Source organism: Heterocephalus glaber, unplaced genomic scaffold, assembly GCF_053883595.1.
Source record: "Heterocephalus glaber isolate CG9 unplaced genomic scaffold, H.glaber_assembly_v1.0 deba00000470, whole genome shotgun sequence".
Lineage (NCBI taxonomy): Eukaryota > Metazoa > Chordata > Mammalia > Rodentia > Bathyergidae > Heterocephalus > Heterocephalus glaber.
In genome coordinates this window covers 3,788,502-3,811,977 of record NW_028258145.1, presented here as the reverse complement: position 1 = coordinate 3,811,977, position 23,476 = coordinate 3,788,502, and the positions used below count along the sequence as shown (strand labels likewise).

The 23,476-nt window shown below is 43.0% G+C and overlaps 1 protein-coding gene and 1 pseudogene across 5 annotated transcripts in view; both read left to right on the top strand.

The window, feature by feature from the left end:
• Positions 1-258: 258 nt before the first annotated feature.
• LOC101723558 (glucose-induced degradation protein 8 homolog) lies at positions 259-1,275 on the top strand (annotated as a pseudogene).
• A 4,277-nt stretch (positions 1,276-5,552) lies between these two features.
• Mgat4a (alpha-1,3-mannosyl-glycoprotein 4-beta-N-acetylglucosaminyltransferase A) overlaps positions 5,553-23,476 on the top strand; it is a 119,627-nt gene continuing 101,703 nt past the window's right edge. For 3 of the 5 annotated variants that reach the window (XM_013072164.3, XM_013072163.3, XM_004844415.4), the window contains exons 1-2: positions 5,555-5,640; positions 10,092-10,417. In XM_013072164.3, the coding sequence (XP_012927618.1) occupies positions 10,324-10,417 (94 nt within the window). In that variant the 5' untranslated portion in view covers positions 5,555-5,640; positions 10,092-10,323. Of the gene's footprint in view, positions 5,641-5,863; positions 6,022-10,091; positions 10,418-23,476 lie in introns of those variants that run through there. The other 2 variants (XM_087203410.1, XM_004844417.3) reach the window with 2 other exon arrangements.

Sequence of the window (23,476 nt, the reverse complement as noted above, 5' to 3'; positions counted from 1 at the left end):
AGCGTACTGTCCAGCAATTAGCAATGTACTACCTCAACAAACTGTGTAAAAAAGCCAGGAGATAGCAGACATGGTGCTGCCTATCTATAACTCTAGAGCTCTGGAGGCTGAGGCAGGAGGACTTAGAGTTCACGGCTAGCCTGGTTACACAGTAAGTTCAAGGCCACCCTAAACTACATATTGAGACCTGGTCCTCCCCGGCCCCAGGAACGGCCTGGGAGCCCATACTGCATCGAGTGGGAGGTGGGATTAGCATGAAATAAATCAGAATGAGTTATGCAGAAAAGCCCGATGAAATCACAAAAGATGAGTGGATGAAAAGGCTCAATAACTTACATGTCCAGTGAGTAGACATAAATCGACTCATCATGAACTACCTGGTCACAAAGGGATTTAAAGAAGCAGCAGAAAAATTTTGAATGGAATTTGAACTGAATGTGGATCTTGCAACACTTGAACAGATCAAGATTCTCGAGATGATTCTGAAGGGTCAGATTCAGGAGGCCATCGCCTTGATCAACAGCCTCCATCCAAAGCTCTGTTTTTACTTTCTTTTTTTTTTGTACTGGGGATCGAACTTCGAGTCCTTGCACTTGCAAGGCAGGCAGCGGCACCACTGAGCTAAATCCCCGGCCCTCTGTTTTTACTTTCATCTGCAGCAACAGCATTTGATTGTGCTGATAGCTGCCTGCGTAAGACTGAGGTGGTACTGGTGTTCGCCTAGACACAGCTGGCAGAGCAAGGCGAGGAGAGCAGAGAGTGCCTCACAGAGATGGAGTGCACACTGGCCCTGCTGGCCTTTGACAGCCTGGAGGAGTCACCCTTCAGAGACCTTTTCCACATGATGCAGAGGCAAAAGGTGTGGAGTGAAGTTAACCAAGCTGTTTTAGATTATGAAAATCGTGAGTCAACACGCAAGCTGGCAAAATTACTGAAACTACTACTTTGGGCTCAGAATGAGCTGGGCCAGAAGAAAGTAAAATGTCCCTGAATGACAGACCTCAGCAAGGGTGTGACTGAGGAGCCCAAGTAGAGCTGGTGCAGGCAGACCCTGGCACTGTCGTGATGGCACAGGACTCACCTCCCCTCAGACTGTGACTGAAAGATTTTCACTGTAGTAGAGAACCCTTCACCCCCTTGTACTTTTTTGTTTTTGGTACTGAGGATCGAACTAGGGACCTTGAGCTGGTGGTGGAACCACTGAGCTAAATCCCCAGCCCCTGTACTTTTTTTTTGACCTGGAATCTTTTTTTTAAGGGAATGTGTCCCTTTTAAATGCTGGCAACCCCGTGTGAAAGACACTTCAGAAGTCTGAGCGGTCTATGCACTATGGTACATCCTAAGGATTTCGACATGTTGCTGGTTACTGTCCCAGTGCTCCTGGTGTTTCTGACTCCTGCGGGTTTACCTTGTCATTGAGTGCTGCATTATTAGGGAGTACCCGCTAACGTAAGGCCTCCCATTCAGAGCACATGAAGAGCACTGATCGTTCTTTTGCTTTCTGTAGCTCGCAGGCAGACAGCATGTTTTCTTAATTTTCCTAAGTCCTGTCAGGCCTTTATTTTCAGTTTTTCCTTAACCCTTGTTTTTCATTTATTTTTCATAGGAAAGACTATATAAATTTGTAAATCCTAATTCAAAGATGACTTTTGTGTGAGGGTATTGAGTTTGACTTGTTTTTTCCCTTTTGGTCCGAGCTGTGTGGCTTCTGGAGAGATGTGTGTTTGAGAGGTGGGGCTGTGTGTTTTTAAATTTTGTGTGTGTGTGTGTGTGGTACTGGGGATTGAACTCAGGACCTTGAGCTTACAAGGCAGGCTTGGCACCACTGAGCCTTTTTAATTTTTTAAATGTATATTTTGGTGCTGTATGTGAAGAGAGTCTTGTTTATAGTAGATCAATGAACCATCTCTTGTAGGCATATTCGTTGAAAATAAAAGTTGCTCTTTGATTTCAAGAATGACCAAAAAACAAAAACAAAAACAAAAACAAACGAAGTAGGAGATGGGTGGAGTGTACATGCTACCACTAACTACTCAGGAGGCTGAGGTGGGTGGATTGAAAGTTTGAGGCCAGCATGGACAACTTAGCAAGACTTCCAGCTCAAAACAGCAATAGCAAACTAACAAGCCAGGGAGAACCTCCTAATGTGATGATTCCTTTTGAAGCTCATGTACTGAAAAAAGATTCCACCTGAAGGGCCCAGGGATTTAGCTCAGTGGTTCTGCCGCCAGACTTGAAAGCACAAGGTCCCAAGTTTGATCCTTGGTACCCCCTCAAAAAAAGATTCCACTTGAGCAAGTAGCCAAGACACCCAAATCACATCTATAAATACTCATAAATGATGCAGGTTTGATTGTTTATGCACAGAGAAGGTGGCATCGAAAAGAACCAGATATCTTGCACTTGATTTCTTAGAAGCTGATTGATATAGCCATAGCACCACCAGCAACCACCTACTCACCATCAAAGAGATAAAAGGAAAAGATTCATTTCCCGTGAGTAGTCTGTTTTTAGCTCAAATGTCACTTCCAGGAAGCCTTCTCTGCCCAGAGAATCTGATTAATGGTCCCATCCTATCTGCTGTTGCAGCCCTGTGTGGCACTGCCCTGTGGTTTAATTACTTATCTCTGTCTCCCACTAGTCTGTGGGCACTTCTTGGGGAGGTACCAGCTGCCTCTGTAGTCATAGCCACTCAGAAATATTTGTGGGATAATGAAAATATTTGCAAAGAGACACCAGCTTTGTTGGAAACATATTATAGAATGGTGATGTTATAGGCAGGACTTCTTGGCTACAATCCCACTGGCAGGATGAAATAAAAGTTCAGAGAAGGCAAAAAGAGAAACTACAGAAGTAGACAAGAAAAAAAAAAGAGTGCTAGATTAGGCAAATAATCTTGGGAAAGCATGCAAACGAATTCAGTGGAACTCGGTAGGGTCTGGATTGACTGTTAAATAAACAGCCATCACAGAAGTAGTTGGAAAAGTCAAGATTGTGTACTCTGCAGAATTATGATGAATCATTAATTGTCAGCCATACTCGGATGACACATATTTCTTGGGATTCCAATTTCTTAGGGAAACTATATGAAATTTACACCTTCCTTAGCAACAATGTGAATGGTTTGACACAGTGTAACTGTAACACCAAATTTCTTAGAAAACTGCCAGTTGGAGTAAGGCAAAGTACCTCACAAAGGTTCCCAAAGCAAGGCAGTTGTGTTGTTTACATTTGCTTTTTTGTTTTCTGTGAGTTTTGCCACTAACCAGAGTCGGGGGTGGGGGTGGGGGATTTTTGCTGTCTTTCTGAATACGGGAATTGAGTTTGTACCTGAAGCTTGTCTCCCTACCTTTCTTCTCCTCTGACATATCCCTCTCTTTAGAGCATGTCTGTGACTGCTTTCATTTCCTTCCTCCAACAAGAGAGAAAAATAATGGAGAAAGTAGAGGAGACTGCGTTTTAAAATTATTCACTCACTCAACAAAGAGTGTGGTTGCTCAAGCTAAGAGCAGAGAGAGTGCTGGAGTTCTGTAGGAGTCTAGAATTCTGGATTTGAGTTCTGATGTGGTCATTCACTAGTTGTCTAAATTACTATTTTTATCTTCCAAGTGACTTAATATCTCAGTTTCTTCCTCTATGAAACGGAGAATAGCTACTTGTGCTGGTTGGCCTTTTGGGCATTCCTGTGGAAATGGCTTGAGAGTCTCTCTGTCTGTCTCTCTCTCTCATCAAATGGCAATATTTTCCTCATCTCCAAGAAGCAGTTTGTCTGTCACTAAGAGCACTGTATAGCAAGGCCTGGGCTCTCTATTTCCAGGAGCTTTTTTAGATATAACATGTCCAACAATGTATCAAAAAGTGTATCCTGGGGCCTGGGAGGTAGCTCAGTGGCACCCTGAAGGCTGACAGCCCCGGAAGTGAAAGGTCCTGAGTTCTATTCCTGGTACCGAAAAAAAGTGTATCCTGGAATGGCCTCAGTCTTTCGAGGCAGGTGGCTGAACCACTGAGCTAACTCCCCAGCAAAGTTTCAGAAGCACTGTCCCATTGAAGCCATCCTGCCAACATCCTGTGCCTCATTCTTTTTTTTTTTTTCTTTTGTTTGATTTTGGTACCAGGGATCGAACTCGGGTCCTTGTGCTTTCGCAGCAGGGGCAGAAACCACTGAGCTAAATCCCTGGCCCTAGCTTCAGGCTTTACTGCTTATATCTGTCATGAAATCTGTGGCCAGCTTGCTCCCTGGCAATGTCTTTGGCAGGAAACCTGCTTCCACATCCCCCAAAGTAGATAGTAGAGTTGTCCCTGGGTATTGTAGTCGCCTCAGCAAGTTATGTCCACAGAGCTGGACAGTAAAGAAACTTTTCTGTCTGATCTCTCTAAGTCAGTAGGAGACCAAGGAAAGAGGGTGTCATGTGTCTCTTCCTGCACTTTTCTGTTTAACACCCATGGAGAGAAACCTGACCTCAGGAGAGCTGAATAACCTATACATGCCATAGCTGATTAATTGTAATCTGGAGACAACAATAAAATCATATAGGAAGTTTTTTTGGGGGAAAAAAACCCCTCATTCTGATTGATGATGTTGGTGTTTTCAATCTTTGAATTACAGCTTTTAGAGAAGGATCTATTTTATTACCTCGGGACTTTGGCAGGAACAAGGCTGTCTCTTTAATCTTTGGTCTTTTGATTCCCTGTAAATATTACCTTAGAGTGTTGTAAAAATTTCTTTGTACCAGTGAAGAGATCAGTGAAATTGGAACCCAGGTCTGCCACTTAGCAGCTGTGTGACCTTGGGTAAGCTCTTTAACCTCTCTGAGTTCCAGTTTCCTCATATACAAAACGGATTGGAATACGACGTGATGCAATGAAGATCTTACCACTCCGCTTGGTATATGGCAAGTAAATAGGCAAGGATACTAAGAGAAGTAGGGGCAGCCCACCCCTATAGATATACCACGGCATAGTGGAGAAATCAGGGACATAGGCACACAAACAATGTGCACTTAAATCCTCTTACATTTGTTCTTCCTAGTGGCTTATTAAGACATTGTCCCTGCGTTCAGTTCGCCTCTTCGCTAGGTTGGGGACAACGACCATTGCTGGGAATGGTCGGCGAGATGCCTGGGATCACAGGACTTGGGAGGTGATTACTACTGGGTTAGACCTGGACTTGTCACTGGGACAGCAACCGGCGCCGTGGAAAGAGGCCGAGGCTGAGGCAGCCCATGGTGATCGGGCCGCGCGCCGAAGCGGAGGCCGGGCTCACCCGGGTCTTTGTTGGCAGCCGGGGCAGATTAAAGCCAGAAGTGGCAGCAGGGACAGCCCAGGCCTGGAGCCCGCAGCGTCACTCCAGACCTCGCTGTGACATTAAATGTGGGGGGTGGGGGTGGGAAGGGCTCACGAGAGTTATATAGGCTGCGCTACAGCGCCTCCTAAGTGACAGGCGCGCAGTCAACTGGTGAAGGTGGTGAGGCACGCGGGGCGGGAGGTGCAGCCGATGGCGGCCAATGGCTGCTGGGGTCGCAGGCGGGGCCGGGATGGGGCGGGGCCTCGGCGGGGAGGGCGGGGCAGTCGACGGCGGCAGAGGCCGAGGCCACAGCAGCGCTGCCCGCGGCCGTGGCAGGAGCTCGGCGTCTGCTGCAGGTGAGGGGCCTGGAGCAGCAGTGGCGCGCGGCGGCTTGGGGTGGGGGAGTGCAAGGCGGCTGCGCGGAGGGGCGCCTGGCGGAGGGGCGGCGCCGACGGCGGGGTGCTGGGGCGCAGGATTACGGGAGTCCACCTGCTGGTGACGGAGCTGCTGCGCTGCGCCGGGCCGGGCTGGAGCGCGCACGCCGAGCGCTGTTCCCTCGGGCGCGCGGGGCCGCGGGGCGCGGGCTGGACCGGGGCCGGGCCGCCCTCCTGCTCCCCCCACCGCAGCCCCAGCTTTCCCGGTGCAGTCGCGGCGCTCGCAGACTTTCCCGCAAAGTGGAGTGAAGTGTGCATCTCCAGGGCTGCGGAGCCGAGGGGCTCGCGGTGCCCGCAGCGCAGGTGGGACGGGGGCGAGGCAGGCTGCTTTCGGCCTGGGGCTCGGGTTGTGCAGCCAAGGCTGCGACTGTCCCTACGGAGTGGAGACTCCCCGGGCCTCAGTTTCCCCCATCCGGAGGAAGCTATGCGTGGGACCCTAGGTTGAGTCCACTGGGCGATGCCGCTAGATGTGCCCAGTGACATCCGGAAGGCATGCGTTCCAAAGCTGGCAGCTGAGCCACTCACACGCCTGGTTGCTTTTATTTCTCGCAGCCTTGTTTCTGGGGAGCCCATTCATTGCTTGCTTCCCCAGTTGCCAAATCCGAGTAGGCTCAGGGTGTGTTCTTGATCCTTTCCTTATATTTTGCTGTCGTGCTTTGGCTGTCGGATGAGTCTTTGGGTAGAAGATAAAGAATAGGAAAGTCCTTGGTTTGAAGGTAGACTCTAAATTTAGAATCAAAGGATATGCCTTTGTATGGTGGATGTTTCTTTTACTGAATGTCTAAAAAATAGTTTTACTGGCAGGTTAGGCTGAATAGGTTTCTTTAACTCACAAGTGTAAATCCAAAAAAGGCACTGGACGATGAAATTATGTAAACTGTATTGAAGAGAAACTACTGTATAAGCGGGAAGTATGAATTTTAACATAATTGCGTGCAGAGCTATATAGTCCTACGTCATGCTTTTCATGGTTTGTGGATATCATGGATCGAGCCTTGTATTCTTCGGGCATCCCTGTTTGTCAGTGGGGTACTGATTAAGGAGTATGCCAACTGCTCAGCAAAGTTTTTCAGAGCCATGGAGCACACTATTTCAGAGAACACTGTAAGTGAAGGTTTTTGTACCCAATAAGGAAAAATAAGAATGTTACGATATACGATTGTTAGGTATGTTAACAAAACAGATTGTTCATTCTGAGCTCTTGAGTTGAATATTCCATTCATCTTTATGAGTATGGAGAAATGACTATAATTGTAACTTATCCTTTTTGTTGTTTGAAGATGCAAATATGCTAAGTGATAAATCTCAGCTCCAAGGAGCTAGATTAGAGTGTTTGCAGTTGTGTACATTGATAAAAATGTGGCTTGGCTGCGTCCAACAAGCTAGCCTGTCTGCTGCCTCTCCTGATTGAACAGCACGTAGCTCCCTAGTTTTGCTCTTGTCTGGAGATTTTATTCACTTGTGATGCGCAGTTAAGCTTCAGTAGTTTAGAAACCCTAATTAAAAATGTGTGACTACATTCTCACCGAGTAAAATGCTCTGCTATTTTTCTTGTGAAAGTTTAGGTTTTATTAACAGAATTCATTGTAAATATTGTCTTCGAACCAGAGTTTGCTAACTTCCGGGATTAGTTTTTAATATTTCTTATGCTTTTCATGTATTATGGGTAGTATATCATAGTCTAATTCAATTTTAGAGTTTGTTTTACTTTATGCATTTATACTGAAGTTATACTGCCTTTTTTGGTATTTTATAAAATTGTTTTAAAATATCCTTTATGATTCTGTGCTTATTTCCTCATTATTAATTGAATGTTTAATGAGGCAAATTAAAAAATTAAAAATAAGACAAATTAAGTAAAATATGGCTAAGTACATAGCAACTGAAGGTCATAAGCATTTTTATTTTATGTCACATTGGGATTACAATTCTAAATTATATAATTCACTAAGTTATTGCTTCCTTTTTCAATTTTTTCATGGTGCTGGAGATTGAACCTGGGACCTTTGTTCTAAGCTACTGCCTCAGCCCTTTTTAGAATTTGTTTTGATAAGGTCTTGCTATGTTACCCAGGCTGTGCTTGAACTTAGATATTTTCCTGCCTCAGCCTTCCAGAGTGCTGGGATTACAGGCTGTCTTTTATAATTAAGATGAGGGGCACTTATTAATTTAAGGCAATGTATTAGATACTAAACAGAATTTTAAATTATAGCATTTTCTTTTTTTGCCATGAAGTTTTTATTTTGGGTGGTGCTGGGGATTCCTCAGGGAGTGCTTGCTATGCTACATCTCCAGCCTTTTTAATTTTAATTAATTTATTACTTTTTAATTTTCAAGACAAGAACTTGGGATTCTCCTGCCTCAGCTTTTTGAGTAGCTGGGATTATAAGCATGTACTGTCATACCTGGCTAACATTTTAATTCTAAAACTGCAAAAATGTGCATGTTTAATAATAAGTTATCTTAACGAAGGAAGGTGAATAAATTTGGTCTTAGCAATGCTAACTTTAAGTGAGAATGTCTTTGGCCCTCCTTGTGCTCAGGTAATAAGAGGGAGCAGTGTACTAGGAGTTCAGAGTTCCTAAAATGGAAATTAGAGATGCTAGCCAAAGTGGGTAACAGGCACCCTTTGTTGGGGGTTCAGGGGTGAGGTGGAGGATTAGCCAAAGGCTGCTGGAAGTGAGAAATTTATTGACAGTTGTATGTTTAGACTTTAAAAATTCCTGTGAATTTTGCACCTTATACCTCACTAGGCCCATCTGTTGTACCTTAACAGACACATTCAGCAGGTGGCCGAATTTAAGGGGCAAAAGGTAGTGGCTAAGTGCTTGAACCGTGGAGTCATATGAATTAGTTTTCTCTCTGGGTGAATTTCCTTGTGTGTCAAATGATATTAATAATGCTAGCTTCATAGGACTTTGTGAAGGTTTAAACCACATAATGGACTCAGCATAGGGGGAGTACTTAGTGAGTTTCAGTGGCTGTCATTGTCTTTTTTTATTACTATGCCCTCGTGATCTTTTGTTACCAGTGGGGATTTCTTCTCCTGTTCAGTGGTAAGAAGTAACTAAAGTGGTAGTTTCTGAGTCGCCTTCAGAGGGCTGCTTTCATCAGCTAGCTCTTCACTGAGACAATTGTCCCTCAGGTTTGTTAGCAGTTTGGGAAGTCCATTAACTCATCCCACTAGAGTGTCATTACTATATTGCCTTGTGGTCCCGTTGAGGCCACCAGGAATCAATGCACATTTCTAATTGCTGGACCTGGCTCTAGGTAATGAGACCAGTTATGCATGGAGTGGATTGAACCATTGGCCTGCTGCCTTTGTTTTATTTTAGTTTTTAATACAGTTAATATTTATTGAGACCTAGTGTGTGTTGGGTGTTATGCTAAGTACCTTGGATGGCCTCATTTCTTTCCATTTTCCAAGCAGTTTTGTTAGCTGGATGTTGATCTCCTAGATTTAATTTAGAGAGTTAATGCCTAGTGCTGGGCCCTGGCTGATAAGAGGATGGACTGGATTGCTTCTTTTGTGGTGCTGGGATTGAACCCAGGGCCTTTGCACTGAGCTACATCCCCAGCCTTTTTTATATTTTTAGACAGGGTTTCATTAATGTGCTCGGGCTGGACTGGAACTCATGATCCTCTTGTTTCAACCTCCCAGAGAGCTGAAATTATAAGCATTCACCACCACACGAGGCAGGTTCATTTTCTAATTGTATAAATGTTTCTACTTTACACCCTGGGAATGGGTTAATCACTGAGAAGACTGAGCTTATTTTATGATGATAAATAGCAATAATAATGCTAACCTTCTTACCATTTATGATCATATATGAAAGAGGAGATAGGACAGGTGATTTCTCATTTTATAAAAAAGCTTTGACATCAAGATAAGGGACACCCCAAGAATCACACAACTGTCAGAGCTGGATCTAGGACCCAGGTCTTTTTACCCTTATTTACTCCATTAACTTTCTTTCCTTTTTTTTTTTTTTTTGGTTTTTTAAAATGTTGCTTGTTACTGTGCAGTAGGAATGCTGGGGGGCCGGGGAGTGTTTCTTAGGAAACATTGTGTGATTATTAGAGTTATCATCTTGGAATCTGTGAGCCCTACAGTTTCTCTCTTTAAATGAATAACACTTCTCTTTCTACAGACAGAACCAGAAAGGAGGAAATGAAGTTTGAAGCTTTTATTTCTTGCAGAGAAGGACCATATAATCCTAGTATATTTAAAGTAATTTAGATGTAGGGATGGTCATCATAGATACAGTTTAGTCCTGCCAAAAGTCTCTTTATAATGGTGAATAATAAATGAAGAAATCTATGCTTTGCATTATTGAGCAAGTTTTTCTTTCTCTGCCCTCCTCCCTTAGGAGGAAAAGAGCCGGAGACATCGCATTTGAAGCCTGCAAAGACAATCCTGAGTGGTAATTGTGAATGGTATTACTGTAGACGCCGCCTGCGAGCATCTGAAATGAACCTCTCACATTGATTGTTTTTATTGGTTGGGAGCCAGGAGGATTGGATTCCGTTGACTTCCAGCTAAAGAGAAAATAGTCCTGGTCGTCATCACAAACCTCTGCACCAGTGTGACGATGAAATGAGATGAGGCTCCGCAATGGAACTGTGGCCACTGCTTTAGCATTTATCACTTCCTTCCTTACTCTGTCCTGGTACACTACGTGGCAAAATGGGAAAGGTGAGGAAAATGTCTCTGGCGATGTGCATGAAATGCAGTGGGCTTTTTGCTTGGCAAATAGTGCATAAATGCTTAGGTTAAATATCTTAGCAACCTACCTGTTGCATTCTCTCTGCTGGCAATTTCTTTTGACACAAAAACAAAATGATATTCTTGGACAGAGGAGACAGAATTTCTAATTCCAGTGGGGTTTATTTTGTTTTCAATTTCTTACAGTTGCACTGGGAGAAATAGATACTGATCAGTGGTTTATATTATACATGACAGCCAAGTTGAATAACAAAGACTTTTCTTTGGCATTTTTAAACTAATCATCATATCATAAATGTTTAATAAGCTTTCTTGTACTGGGTGTTGTATAACACTTAGAAGGACATAATCAGTGCCTTCATGAAATTTACATGCCAATTATGCTAATGTGTGGTGGTATGTAGTTAATGATTTAAACTACATGCCTTGACTGATTTCTCCGTAGGCCAAAGTACTTTAGAAAGGGGCAAGGAGAAATTCTGGTTGGAATAATTTTTTTAAAACTGTGTTTAGATTATTGAACTGTGTTTTGACAGAGTCATCTTTTATTGATTGGAATTATATTCAGGGCAATACATTTCTTTATCTTTTTTTTGGAAGAGAAAATATATGGAATAAATTCATTTTACCTCTTTTCCTTATCTTAACCTGACAAATGATAGGAAGAGAGGAGGAAGGAAGGAGGTGAACATATTTATTTTGATTAACTCAAGTTAGAGTTATCACGTGGGCTGTTTGAAGAAGCCATCACTGACCTCACTGTATTGAGTCATATGAAGACAACTGAAACGATTGTTCAGACCCAATTTTGTTTCTGATGTGTTTATTAGGTAACATATCTCTGGGTGTGCATGTATATTTTATACATATATATTTTCTACACATGTGCACCTCTTTGTACAAAATGAACAAATATAAAGCTGGGCATGGTGGTACATGCCTGTAATCCCAGCACTCTGGGAGGCTGAGGCAGGAGGATTCAAAATTCAAGCCTAGGCTGGGTATTAGCAAGACCCTGTCTCAAAAAATTAAAAGAGGGGCTGGAGATGTAGCTCAGTGTGGCTGCCCTGGATTCACTTATCAATAAAATAAGCAAATGTAAATGAAAACCATATGCTCAGTAGTTGAAGCAAGTGTAATACTCTTTTTGTACTCTCTTTGAGTTGGGCTTTAATCCTGAGGTAAAAAAACAAGTAAAAGTTTTGCCAAAGGCAAATTTTTTGTGTAGAAATATATACCTTTTAGATTTTAGTTTCTTATTGTACCAAGTAAGACTTAATCAGGAAGAATCTTGAATACTTAGTTTAATGAAACTGTTGATCATCCCTGACATAAACTAAACAAACAGCTACTGTTAAAAATCTGCTTCTGAGATACCGTAAGGGAAGTATGTGGGTTTTTTCTTATCAGGAAGCAGTATTGGAGTTGTGGAGAAACTTGATCCTTCTGTGTCTTAGAAGATTTAAGGTTTTGGAGACTTCATGCCATTCAGTTGGGGCATTAGAAGTATTATTATTTTTCTTCTTCAGCTGACTATAGCTTCAGGGGTAATTCACAGGAGGTAGAGAATGTCTGACCGTGCAGTGCTCAACACACACACAGCTAGTCCTCTGATCTTCACCCTCTGGCCAGCTCTGCTGTCTTCTGTGCACCTCTTCTCTCTGCTATTTCCCTGCTCATTGGTTCTTCCCTATGCTCTCAGGTATCAGCAGCACCAGCCTCTTGTAAATCCCGTTTGGAATTGCTCTCGTTTATGTAACCACTCTTAACTGTCGAGCATTTGGATTCTTTCTAGATAGTTCAGTCTAGATTTTGCAGGGCAGACTGATTTGAGATGTTCGATTCTAGTATAACCATAAACCATGTACTCTAGTTTTTGTTTGAAAACAATGGTTAAATGCATAACCTTTGACATTGGTAGACTAATACTGCCCTCCCACCCTCCTGCCCTGTATTGGGGATTGAACTCAGGGTGTTTGTGCCGAGCTACACCTCCACCCCTTTTATCTTTTATTTGAAGACAGGATCTTGCACAGTCACTAAATTTCCCAGACTGGGCTCAAACTTCCAGTCTTCCTGCCCCAGTTTTTCAGAGTGCTGGGAATACAGGTGTGTGCCACCCTTGGCTTGGACTAATAGTTTTTATTATTCATTCACTGGTCCCTTACATGTACCCATCATGTGTCCAGCAATGTATTATATGCTACTGATATGAAAAAAAATAAACTTCTTGCTTTTGAGCAGGGACTGTCAGGATAAGCTACATGTAAATGAACACGACGCCATCAGCTAGAATGAGAGGCGATCACAGAGTGCTTGTCCTTTTCTAAGCATGTTGTGTGTATTACTTCATTTAATCCTTGTAACAACTCCAGGAAATAGTACCTCCTTCCTGCAGATAGATACGTCATGAGCTGCCAGGGAAACGGGTTTAGGGCAGGGGCCAGTTTCAGCAGGGCATTCAGGATTCCCAAGTTAAAATGAGGCAGAATTTTAGTTATGTGGAATGGCAGGTTGTGAAAGTTGTAGGCGGTGTTGTGAGAGCGAGACAGGAATAAGCACAACTCTCACCAGTGAGAGTTGGGCTGCTCCTTGGGTCAGGTGCAATCTGGAGCCCGGCAGAACCGGTTCAGCACCATAGAGCCCTGTGCCTGACCCAGCGCTTGGTGCTTCATACACATCTAATAATCATTTGGTGTATGAATGATTCCTTGAGCAGCAAAAATATTTAAAAATGTTTAAACTTGCTGTACTGAGCTGTGATGTACTATACAATTCAGCCATTTACAGTGTGCAACTCAGTGTGTGTTGGTGTCTTCACAGGTGTGTGCATCCATCACCAGTCAGTGTCACAGCATTTTCTTCACTTCAGGAGAGGATCCTGTGCCCTTTAGCTGTTAGCGCCCTGCTTCTCACATGCCTCTGCCCTCCCTGTGGCAATTTGCTATTAATCTGTGCTCCATCATTGTAGGTTTCCCTGTTCCGGGCTTCCATTTAAGTGCAGTTGCAAAGTGTGGTCTTCGAGGCCCCTTTCACTCAGTGGCATGTGTCAGTACTTCACTTCTTTTCAGAGCTGAATAATTTCCCCTTACACGAGCGCACCACATTTGTCAGTCCGTTCATCCACTGGTCACTTGAGTTGTTTCTCCCTTTTGGCCCTATGAATGGGGCTGCTGTAAACATCCACGGACATGCTTCTGTGTGGACGTATGTTTGGATTTCTCTTGGGTATTTACTGAAGGGTGGCATTGCCAGGTCATATGGAAACTCTGTGTAATCGAGGGACAGCCAGACTTTTCCAAAATGGCTGAACCATTTTACATTCTTTTACTTTAATATATTTATGTCTGAATTATGGTGTGTCTCCTGTGGACAATATATAATTGGACCATACTTTTAAAATTGAGTCTGATAATCTCTGCCTTTTGATTTGTCTGTTTATCCATTCATAATTAATGTTGTTATTGATATAGTTGGGTGTATTCTGTTTTTTCTGTCTCGTGTCTTTTTTGTTTCTCTGTTCATCTTTTACTGCTTTGTTTTGTATTTATTGAATTCTAATGTAGCATTTTAATTTCATTAAAGATTTTCAGTTTTTTATTTTCTAAGTTTTAAGAATCAGCTTTAGATTTATAGTAGCTTCCTTCTAGTAATATAAATATTAACTCCTACATAGCTCTATCACTTTTCCCCTTGTGTTGTTGTATATATTTACATCTATTAATCTTACAAACCTTACAGTGTATTGTTATAATTACAATTTTATCATCTGTCATTATGCACCATTCTGATTTTACTATCTGTCATCATTTCTTTAGCTTGTTTTATTTCCACTTACCTCCTTTGTGCTGTTATTGGCAGTTATGCTACTTATATATTTCTATGTTATAAATCTTGCAGTGTATTTATATGCATAATTTTGTACACTTTTAAAATTAGTTAATGGAGAGAAAAGAAAAAAATGCACATTTGTAGTGACTTCTTATAGTTGCATAACTACCTGTGCTCTTTGTGTGGACTTGTGTATGTGTGTGGAGATGTACTGGAGATTGAACCCGGGGCCTGGGGGATTCTGAGTTACATCCTAAGTTGCAGGAACCAGCCTACAAGCTCGAACTTGACCCCAAGGGGTGACAAGGATGAAAAATAAAGAGACAGAAAGAAACAGGTTAAAATCTGGGGGGCTCCTGTCTCCCTTCCACATAGAGTCCCAAATGATTGGTGCACCTTGGCTTTATTCACTCAGACACGGGCACGAGCAGTTAGAGTTCCACAGGACTCATCTGTTTTCCACCCTCCAAGGTACTTCTCCAGGTAAACAACTTAACCTCAGGTGTTTTTACTTTTCCCTGCAGCATTTTAGCATGCTTGCATGCTCTCTTTCTTCTCAGTGCTCATTGAGGAGACAAATTAGGCCTCATTCTTCCCATCTGATCTCCCCACTGAACCCTTTTTAAATCTCGTTTTGAGAGGGTCTCACTAAGTTGCCCAGGCTGGCCTCAAATATGCTCTCTTCCTGCTTCAGCCTCCTGAATAGCAGGGATTACTGGTATGAACCACTCCACTTGGCCTGTGTGGCTTTGAGTTACCATCTGGGGTCACTTTTTTGAGCCTGAAGAACTCCCCGTGGTATTTCTTACATGGTCTGCTATCAGTGACTTCCTTCAGTTTTTGTCTATTTTGGAAAGTTTCTATTTCACCTTCCCTTTTGAAAGATAGCTTTCCTGGGCGTAGGATTCTTGGTTGACAGTGTTTTGAGTGCTTTGTGTTATTCCACTGCCTCCCAGCTTCTATCTCTATAGAGAAGCCAGCTGTTAATCTTACTTGGATTCCTTGTAGGTATATATCATTTTTCTCTTTTTTGCTTTTAGGATTTTCTTATGATTATCATTTTTATCATGATGTGTCTGTAGGTCTCTGTGTTTATCCTGCTTAGAGTTGTTGAGCTCTTTAGATGGGTAGGCAATTGTTTTTCAATAAATTTGGGAAGTAGTCCTTATTTCTCTGAATATTTTTTCTTTGTATTACTCTTTCCTTCTGATGTTCCCACTACACATAGTTTGGTATGCTAAAAGGTATCCTACATTTCTCTCAGGCTTTGTTCATTTCTCTCTTCTTCACCTTACATAACCTCTAGATCTATTATCAAGTTTGTTCTTTCTGATGCCAAATCTATTATTCAAGCTTGTGTTAGGGGTCTTCAGAGAAATAGGCTGTGTATTCTGATGTATATGTCAGCTTTCTGTCACCGTGAAAAAAATACAGTATCCAAGAAGATCAGCTAATGAGGGAAGGTTTATTTTGGCTTACAGTTTCAGAAGTTCAGTCCATGGTCACTTGACTGGGTTTCCTTTGGGACTGTCGTGGTACTTTAAATTGGGGAATACATGGTGGAGGAGGCCTGCTCATTTCATGTGGCCAGAAAACAAGATGGGGCTTGAGTCCCAGAACCCCTTCAAGGGCAACCCTCAAGGACCTAACTTCCTTCCACTAGGATCCACCTCTTAAAGGTTCCACCAACTCCCAATAGTGCTGTGGGCTGGGGACCGTGCCTTTAAAATGTGGGCCTTTGGGGAATATCCATGATCTAAATGATGCTGAGGAGATGTATTTTAGGAATTGGCTTCTGTCACTATGAAGACCCAGAAGTTCATGATCCCACCTATAAGCTGGAGAACCAAGATCTGGTGGTATAATTGATTGCATCTAAACCCCTAAGGGCCAGCCAGCGGAGCGAAAGGTGTAAGTCCTCATTCAAGTCTGAAGACCCAGGAGCCAGCAGAAGGTGACGTCTGCGGGCAGGATGAGAGAAACAGAGTTGCCCTGTCTCCACCATTTTGATCTCTTCAGGCCCTCATTATATTGGGTGATGCCTACCCACACTGGTGCAGACCTTCCTTCCTCAGTCTACCAATTCAATCACTTCTCTCTTCCAGAAACACCCTCATAAACACCCCAGAAGTGATGTTTTACCAGTGATGGGGGTGATCCCCTTAGCCCAGTTAATTGATGCACAATTACCATTCATAAGGCCCCAGGGTGCATTTTCTTTAATTTGGTTCTCTTCAGCTCTCTAATTTCCATTTTTTAAAAATATTGCTATCTTCTGTCTCTTTTTTGTATTATTATTAGGGGTGGGGTTGGGGTTTTTTGTTTGGTTTTGGCAGAACCTGGCATTGAGTTCAGAGCCTCCACACTGGGCTACATCTCCAGCCCTTTTTTATTTTATATTTTGAGACAGGGTCTTGCTAAATTACCAAATTGCCCAGGTTGGGCTTGAGCTTGCGATCCTCCTTCAGCCTTCCAGAGTGCTGGGCTTATAGGCATGTACTGCCACATCCAGTTTTCTTTAGTTCTGTAAGCCTTTTTTTTCCTGGACCTTACTCTTGAATCTGCCATCCAACTATACTTGCAGGCAATTTCCATTGCCTGCTTTTTTTCTGGGGTAAACTTTCCAGTTTTTTGTGCATCTTGTACTTTTGGTGGATTCTGGACATCTTAAATATATTTTAGCAGCTCCTCCCTCTCCTGGGACCCCCGGAGGTTACCGTTGCTTGCTTATTCAGTAACGCACTGTATTTTTCTGTTGGAGGACCCAGTGTTGTTTGAAGTCTTTCCTGGGGAGGCACAGCTGTGAGTGTGCCCACCATCATTGTCAGGGTAGGGCTTTCTTTCATCCTGCTAGCTGATTTATTGTTTACAGCAGTGCCCTGGGACATAACTACAGACTCATCAAATTGTGGTTCCTTTGGAAACAATTTCTGAGGTCTGTGTTTGACATCTGGCCCACCCAAGGGGACCCTCCTGGCCGCCACCTTTTCCAGTTCTCTCCTGTGAAGTGGCCAGCCCTAAATCCGCCTGTGCCCTCATTGGATTCCCAATTCATTCCATTTCCTTCACTCCATACAACCTCTGCTTCGAGAAAGGACTTGGAACTGAACTTTCCACACACTGTTACAAAGGATGCTAGTTCCTGGGGGAAGAGAGGGAGGATCTTGGTTATAGCTCCAGGCACAGTAGGGCTCTGGAGGTGAGAGTAGGCAGGGTGACAGGCATCTCTGAGTAACTCTCAACTCTAGCTTAGCACTGCATGGGCATGGCTTCCTGTTTTGCTGCCTCTCTGCATGTAGAACCACTGCCCCTGCACCCCTGGGAAGGTTGGCAGAGCCCTGGCATTCTCAGTAAGCTGTGCCCGAGGTAGAGCCTTTGTTCCACCAACGTGGGCTCCGGGGAGAAGGGAATCTACAGTTCTCAACCGCTCTCACCTGGGACTTAGCATAGAGAGTGGGCAGTTGGGGCAGGAGGAGAAAAGATGCAGCTCTGCTTCTTCCAGGGTAAAAGCCCCAGGTTGGAGGTGCGGCCAGGGAGCCCTGTGCTCTTGGCTGTGGCAGTGTGGAGTGGGGTCTCTACCTTACCGCTTGTGGGAGGCAGTAGTCTTGGTTTCCGTACTGGGCTAGCACCTTCCTGAATTTTCCTGGATTCTCTCCACTCTGGGTTTCTTCATTTGCTGTTTGCCCTTAGGCAGTTTCCAGATGGACTAAGTGGAATTTTGCATAATAATTGTCCCCCATTTTACTGGAGAGTGAGTCCCTGAGCTCCTGTTGACATGCTGGAAGTGGAGGTCCAAAAATATTTTTTAAATGTCTTACTCATTGCCATAGTTCAGTGAATCTAATGTACTGTCAGTCAGAAAGTGCAACGTGGTTTTGAAGTTCTGCTAAATGGAAAATGCTGGAAGAATCACCCTGACCTAAGCTATGGAAGAAAAGGTGCATCTTAGAATCAAGAGTGTAAGGTATATTTATAGAGAAAACAGTATGAAAAGATCAGGCATCAAATTCTGTTAGCTATCACAGTGTAAACATTAAAACGCTTTATTAAAAACTGGCTCTTATTTGTTTGGGTTTTTTTGTTGTTGTTGTTTTGTTTTTTTTGGTACCAGGGATTGAACTCGGGACCTTGTGCTTGCAAGGCAGGTGCCAGAACCACTGAGCTAAATCCCCGGCCCTGGCTCTTATTTGTAAACAAAAAAGCGCATCAAAAGTTTTTGGATTATTTTTCTTCATAAGATAAAGCAGAATAGGATATAAGAATATTTACCAGCACTTGGACCCTGGCATTGTGGTTTGGGCTTACGGAAAAATGTTCTGCTTTTGTCTGTTGGATGTCTACTTTGTCCAAGGCGCTGCCAGGGGCTGGGATGCTCTAGTGAATGTGTCAGAGAAGAACGCCAGTCTGATTGTAGGAGAGAGCTGAACACAAGTAATAAACTGAAACATAATAAATGTGTTTTAAAACTTTTTTAGTTTGACCTAATTTTAGCTTGAGGATAAATTTTGCAAAAACAGTACAGAGTTTCTTTATAATCTGCACCCAGCTTCCCCCAGTGTCAACAACTTACATAACCTGTGTGCAGCTTTCTAAACCATATGGTTAACTTTGACACCGTGCTTAGCTAATCAGCAAACCTCATGTGAATTTTACCAGGTGTCCTGCTCCTGTCCTTCCGTTCCAGCCCAGGGTCCCACATTGCGTTTGGTTATCCTGTCTTCTGTTTCTTCCTCTGAAGATATTTCTGCAGTATTTGTTTTGTCCTCAGCACGTTTGTGGAGACCTGGACACCTGTTTTTGGTTTTTTGGGGATTTTTTTGGTACCGGGGATCAAACTCAAACTCAGGACCTTGCGTTTTTGAGGGAGGCAGTGGAACCACTCAGCTAAATCCCTGGCCCTGGACACCTGTTTGGTGCATTGTCTTTTACTTTGCCTTTGCCTGCTGACTGCTCTGGTTTGATGGAGGAAATGAATTTCCAGTACCCATCTTTCTCGGGCATACTTGCTTTGATCGGTGAGAGAAGGTGGTGCCCAACAGGCTTCTCCATGGTGATGTTAGTAATTTTGCCTTTGTACTTAATGAGTACTTTGTGGAGGCATACTTTAAAGCCGAGCCACTGTCCTGTTTCTCATCATACTTCTGCCCGCAAATTTTAACCCATATCGATGACCTTCGCCCATAGCTATCATTAGTATGCTGTTTGACAAGTGTGATTTTCTTTTTCCATCACCCCTTCCACACTTACTGATTGAAACTTTGCTGTAAGGCACGATGTCTTTTCTCCCCAATTTCTTTGTAAAAGTATGGATTCCTGAACACTTGGTTAACCCTAAGAGTTCTAGTCCCTCATGATCATTAATATGTTGTTTAAATTGTCCCAGAGGTGGCCATTGAGAGCTCCCTCAAGTAGGCATCTGTGTCTTTTGATGTGCTGCTATTCTTTTTTCAAATTTAGGTGAAATTCACATAATACAGACTTGACCACTTTCAAGTGCATGTTGAGTGGCACTTAGTACATTCACAGTGTGGTGCCGCCACTGCGTCTGTCCGGTCCTCACCGGGTGTACTTTTGGTGCAATAAGATGCCCCAGGCTTCTTATCTTTCCCTGCTGGGATCTTGGAAGCAACCACTTCTCCAAGGATCCTCAGGTGCCTTTGGAGCATGGAGTCTTGGTTTGCCATTGTACTGTGGTATCAGCCCTGCAGTCCCTCTCGGTAGACAGCAAGGAGATGTATGTGTTAAACATGTCTCTCTTTCCTGCCCATCTGTGTATCTCACAAGAGCAGAGTACCACACATTCACAGTGAACCCTCCGATTGTAACATAATGATGTAGTTCTCATGCAAATGTCCCTTTGTCACTCCTGTCTCTGACAGCACAAAACATGGCTTTTATATCCCCGTGTCATCACTTACACCCAATCCCAGTATGTACACACAGAATTGCTAGGTCACACCCAAGTGAAAGTTAATTTGCTACACTACAGTATTTGACCACAGTTATTTTTTGTATTTAGTCTCATAATATGTACTCAGCTACTGTTGTCCAGAGTTATTTTTAAAAATCTTAACAGTTCCTCTTCTGTGTGGTTATGTTACTCAATTTATAATAAAGATAAGTCCATTTATTACTGTTTGTATGACACTCTGGGTTTCCCCTATGTCTTATTTAATTAGAATTATTTACATTTTAGATATGAAACATGATCTTCGTCTGAGTCAGAAGTGTAAGAAAACACATCCTGAGAAAAGTGTCTTCTCCATTTCCAGCCCTTCCTACCCACACCCTATCTCTCATGTATTCAGTATTACTATTTTTTGGTTTATCTCTCTTGGATTTCTTGTTGTACAAATTAAGGAGATACCTGAACATTTCCCTATACTCTTCCTTTCTCATGGGAAGAGTAGCATGCTATGCCTTTTTCACTTAGCAACATATCCTGGAAACCACTCCATAGTTATTCAGAGAGATCACCCTCATCTTTTTTATAACTGCATAGTACTCCACTGTGTAGATATACAGTTTATTCAACCACTCATCTCTTCAAGGGGTATTTATGCTTTTAGTCATATATCCTTTCAGAATATATGCATATATGTTTTAGTGCTTATTTTCCTCTAAGCATTGTGCTGGGCCTTGGGTAAAGCAGATCTAATTCACATTTTTTATAAAATTTAATTTTAGCTTTAATTTCTGTGGGAAATGAACTTTATTTTTGGGACAAAACTTTAGTTGCCCTTTATGTTGTAACTAACATCAAAGTCTGGGGGCAGTATTGATTTAATTAACATTTGGACTTAAGTAACTTATACAAGAAAAGTAGAACCTGTATCTTTTCCTAAAGTCTATTTTGTTTGCCTGTTAAGCTTAATGTTTAGTTTTCAAAACCTAAAGATAGAAAGTAGGTCACTTTAAAAGCTCTATTCTTGGCTAGGGATTTAGCTCAGTGGTTCCACTGCCTGCTTCGCAAGCACAAGGTCCTGAGTTCGATCCCCAGTACAAAAAAAAAGCTCTGTTCTTTAGTTTCCCAACAGGAAGTTAAAAAGTAACAGCAAATTGAGGTTAGTGCTTATTTTTTTAAAAAAATTTATTTTTCCAGTTTAAAAAGTAGTAAACGTTCACATGCCAGGTTTTTAAATTTTTTTTTTTTTAATCTTCCACAGCTGAGATGATACAATAGGATTTTCTAGCCAAGAGGCTGGGAAGTTGGCTGTGTTTCTGCCTTCAGTTGAGCAGGTTTAGACCTTTGTTGTCTTTAGAGCACTTTCCTTTTTTCCCCCCCCCCGGCAAGGTTGTAATTAAAGTGTAATATGCATATAAAAAGTACACAAATCCTCAGTGTGTGGCTCTGTGAGTTGTGACAAAGGGCATGCACCCACGTGACAAACTGCAGAAGCCCTCAGCCCTCCTGTCTTCAGTGTGTGCTGATGCACAGTTCTTGGGACATTTTACCTAGAAGTCGCTGGGTTAGAAACTTTGCTTTTAAAAAAGTTTTTCTCACGCTGCTGCTCTGGAGGAAGCAGCTCTGGGGTGTCCTGTCTGTTGCAGTTCGTTTCTCCGTCCTGCTGTCCTTTCCCCTGAATGATAGATTCTGTCTGTCCGCTAAGAGATGATGCAGACCCAAACGTTGCCAGTTAAAGGAGGCCGCTGGGTGATGAGGTTGAGCATATTCCTCCTGTTTGCCTTGTGAGTTGCTCTGAAGGCGAGCAAGAATTAGAGGGAGAGCTATGTCCTGGGAACAATAGAGAACCACAGTGTGGGCAAGGGCAGAAGACCAAATGGTGGAAGCATCTGGACCTGAGGAGTCCAGCCTGATGGTACAGAGGCCTAAATGTACCAAAAATGGGAGAGGAACCGGAGGAGACCAGGGGACTTAAGAGGTTGGAACCCAGAAGCTCTGTTAGCTCTAAGAGCAGGTCCGATGGCAATAAAAGTAATAGGAGATCTGAAGGGCTTTGGAGGAGATGGGGTCGTTATCTTTTTTATCCTAATTTTATTTTTCTGGTACTGAAGATTGAACCCAGGGTCTTTACACTGAACTACATCCCCAGCCCTTCTTAAAACTTATTTTGAGACAGGGTCTCACTAAATTGCCCAGGTTGGGCCCAAACTTGTGGTCCTCGTTTTTTTTTTTTTTTTTTTGGTACCGGGGATCGAACTTGGGACCTTGTGCTTGCGAGGCAGGCGCTGGAACCCCTGAGCTAAATCCCCAGCCCTAAACTTGTGGTCGTCTTACCTCAGCCTCCCAGAGGGCTGGGATTACAGGTGTGTGTCACAACCTTAGCCTTCAACCTTTATTGTTTTTTAAGGTTTTTTTTTTTTACTACTATTTATAAGATAAACATTTCTACTAAGAATGTTGCTGGTTAGCTTTTGGTGGTGGTGGTGATGGTTGGTGGTTTTTTTGTTTTTGTTTGGGTTTTTTTGGTACTGAAGGTAGAACCCAGGGGCACTCTACCTGATAAGCTAAGTTCCCAGCCCTTTTTTTGGTTTTTTATTTTGAAACAATGTCATGCTAAGTTGTCCAGGCAGGACTTGAACTTGCCATCCTCCTGCCTCAGCCGCCTTCTGTGCTGAGATTATAGGCAGGAGCCAGTGTGCTGGATGCTTCTTTTCTTTTATTGATTACATTGTCACAACTTGGCTACTGGGGTCCCTTTAGGTATTTTCTTTGTCTCTTTAGCATTCTTTCAGACATCCTTGAACTCACTCCTGCTTTCTTGTTCTGTTTCCACACTTCCAGACCCATCCTGACTTATTTTCCTACCAGAAGATGAGGACTTCATTGTACCTTACAGGTCCTAGTGTCTTTCCATATGGATTATATTACAGACTAGAATTTTTATGCTCATCAGTCACAGTAATACTAGAAAAATTATTGTTGCTCCTAGGAAATGGTCATTGGTTGGCTTTCCCATTGGCTTACTTTTAACCAGTCACGTTACTACACCCCATTTTCCCTTATAGGTAGTTTCACTGACCAGATTTCGTTCTGTGTGATGAGCCCCATCTCACTTGAGGGACTTCCGGGAGGACTGGAGTTTTGTAGGGAAGGTTGTTACTTAGAGGAGAGTGTGAAGCCTGTATGGGGCTGGGGATGGAGTTTGCCAATGCCTCTCTCTCTTCCTTTCCACAGCACCAGGAGGCCAGTCCTTTCTTGAATTTACCCCTTTGTTTGTCCTGGCATCTGTGTGA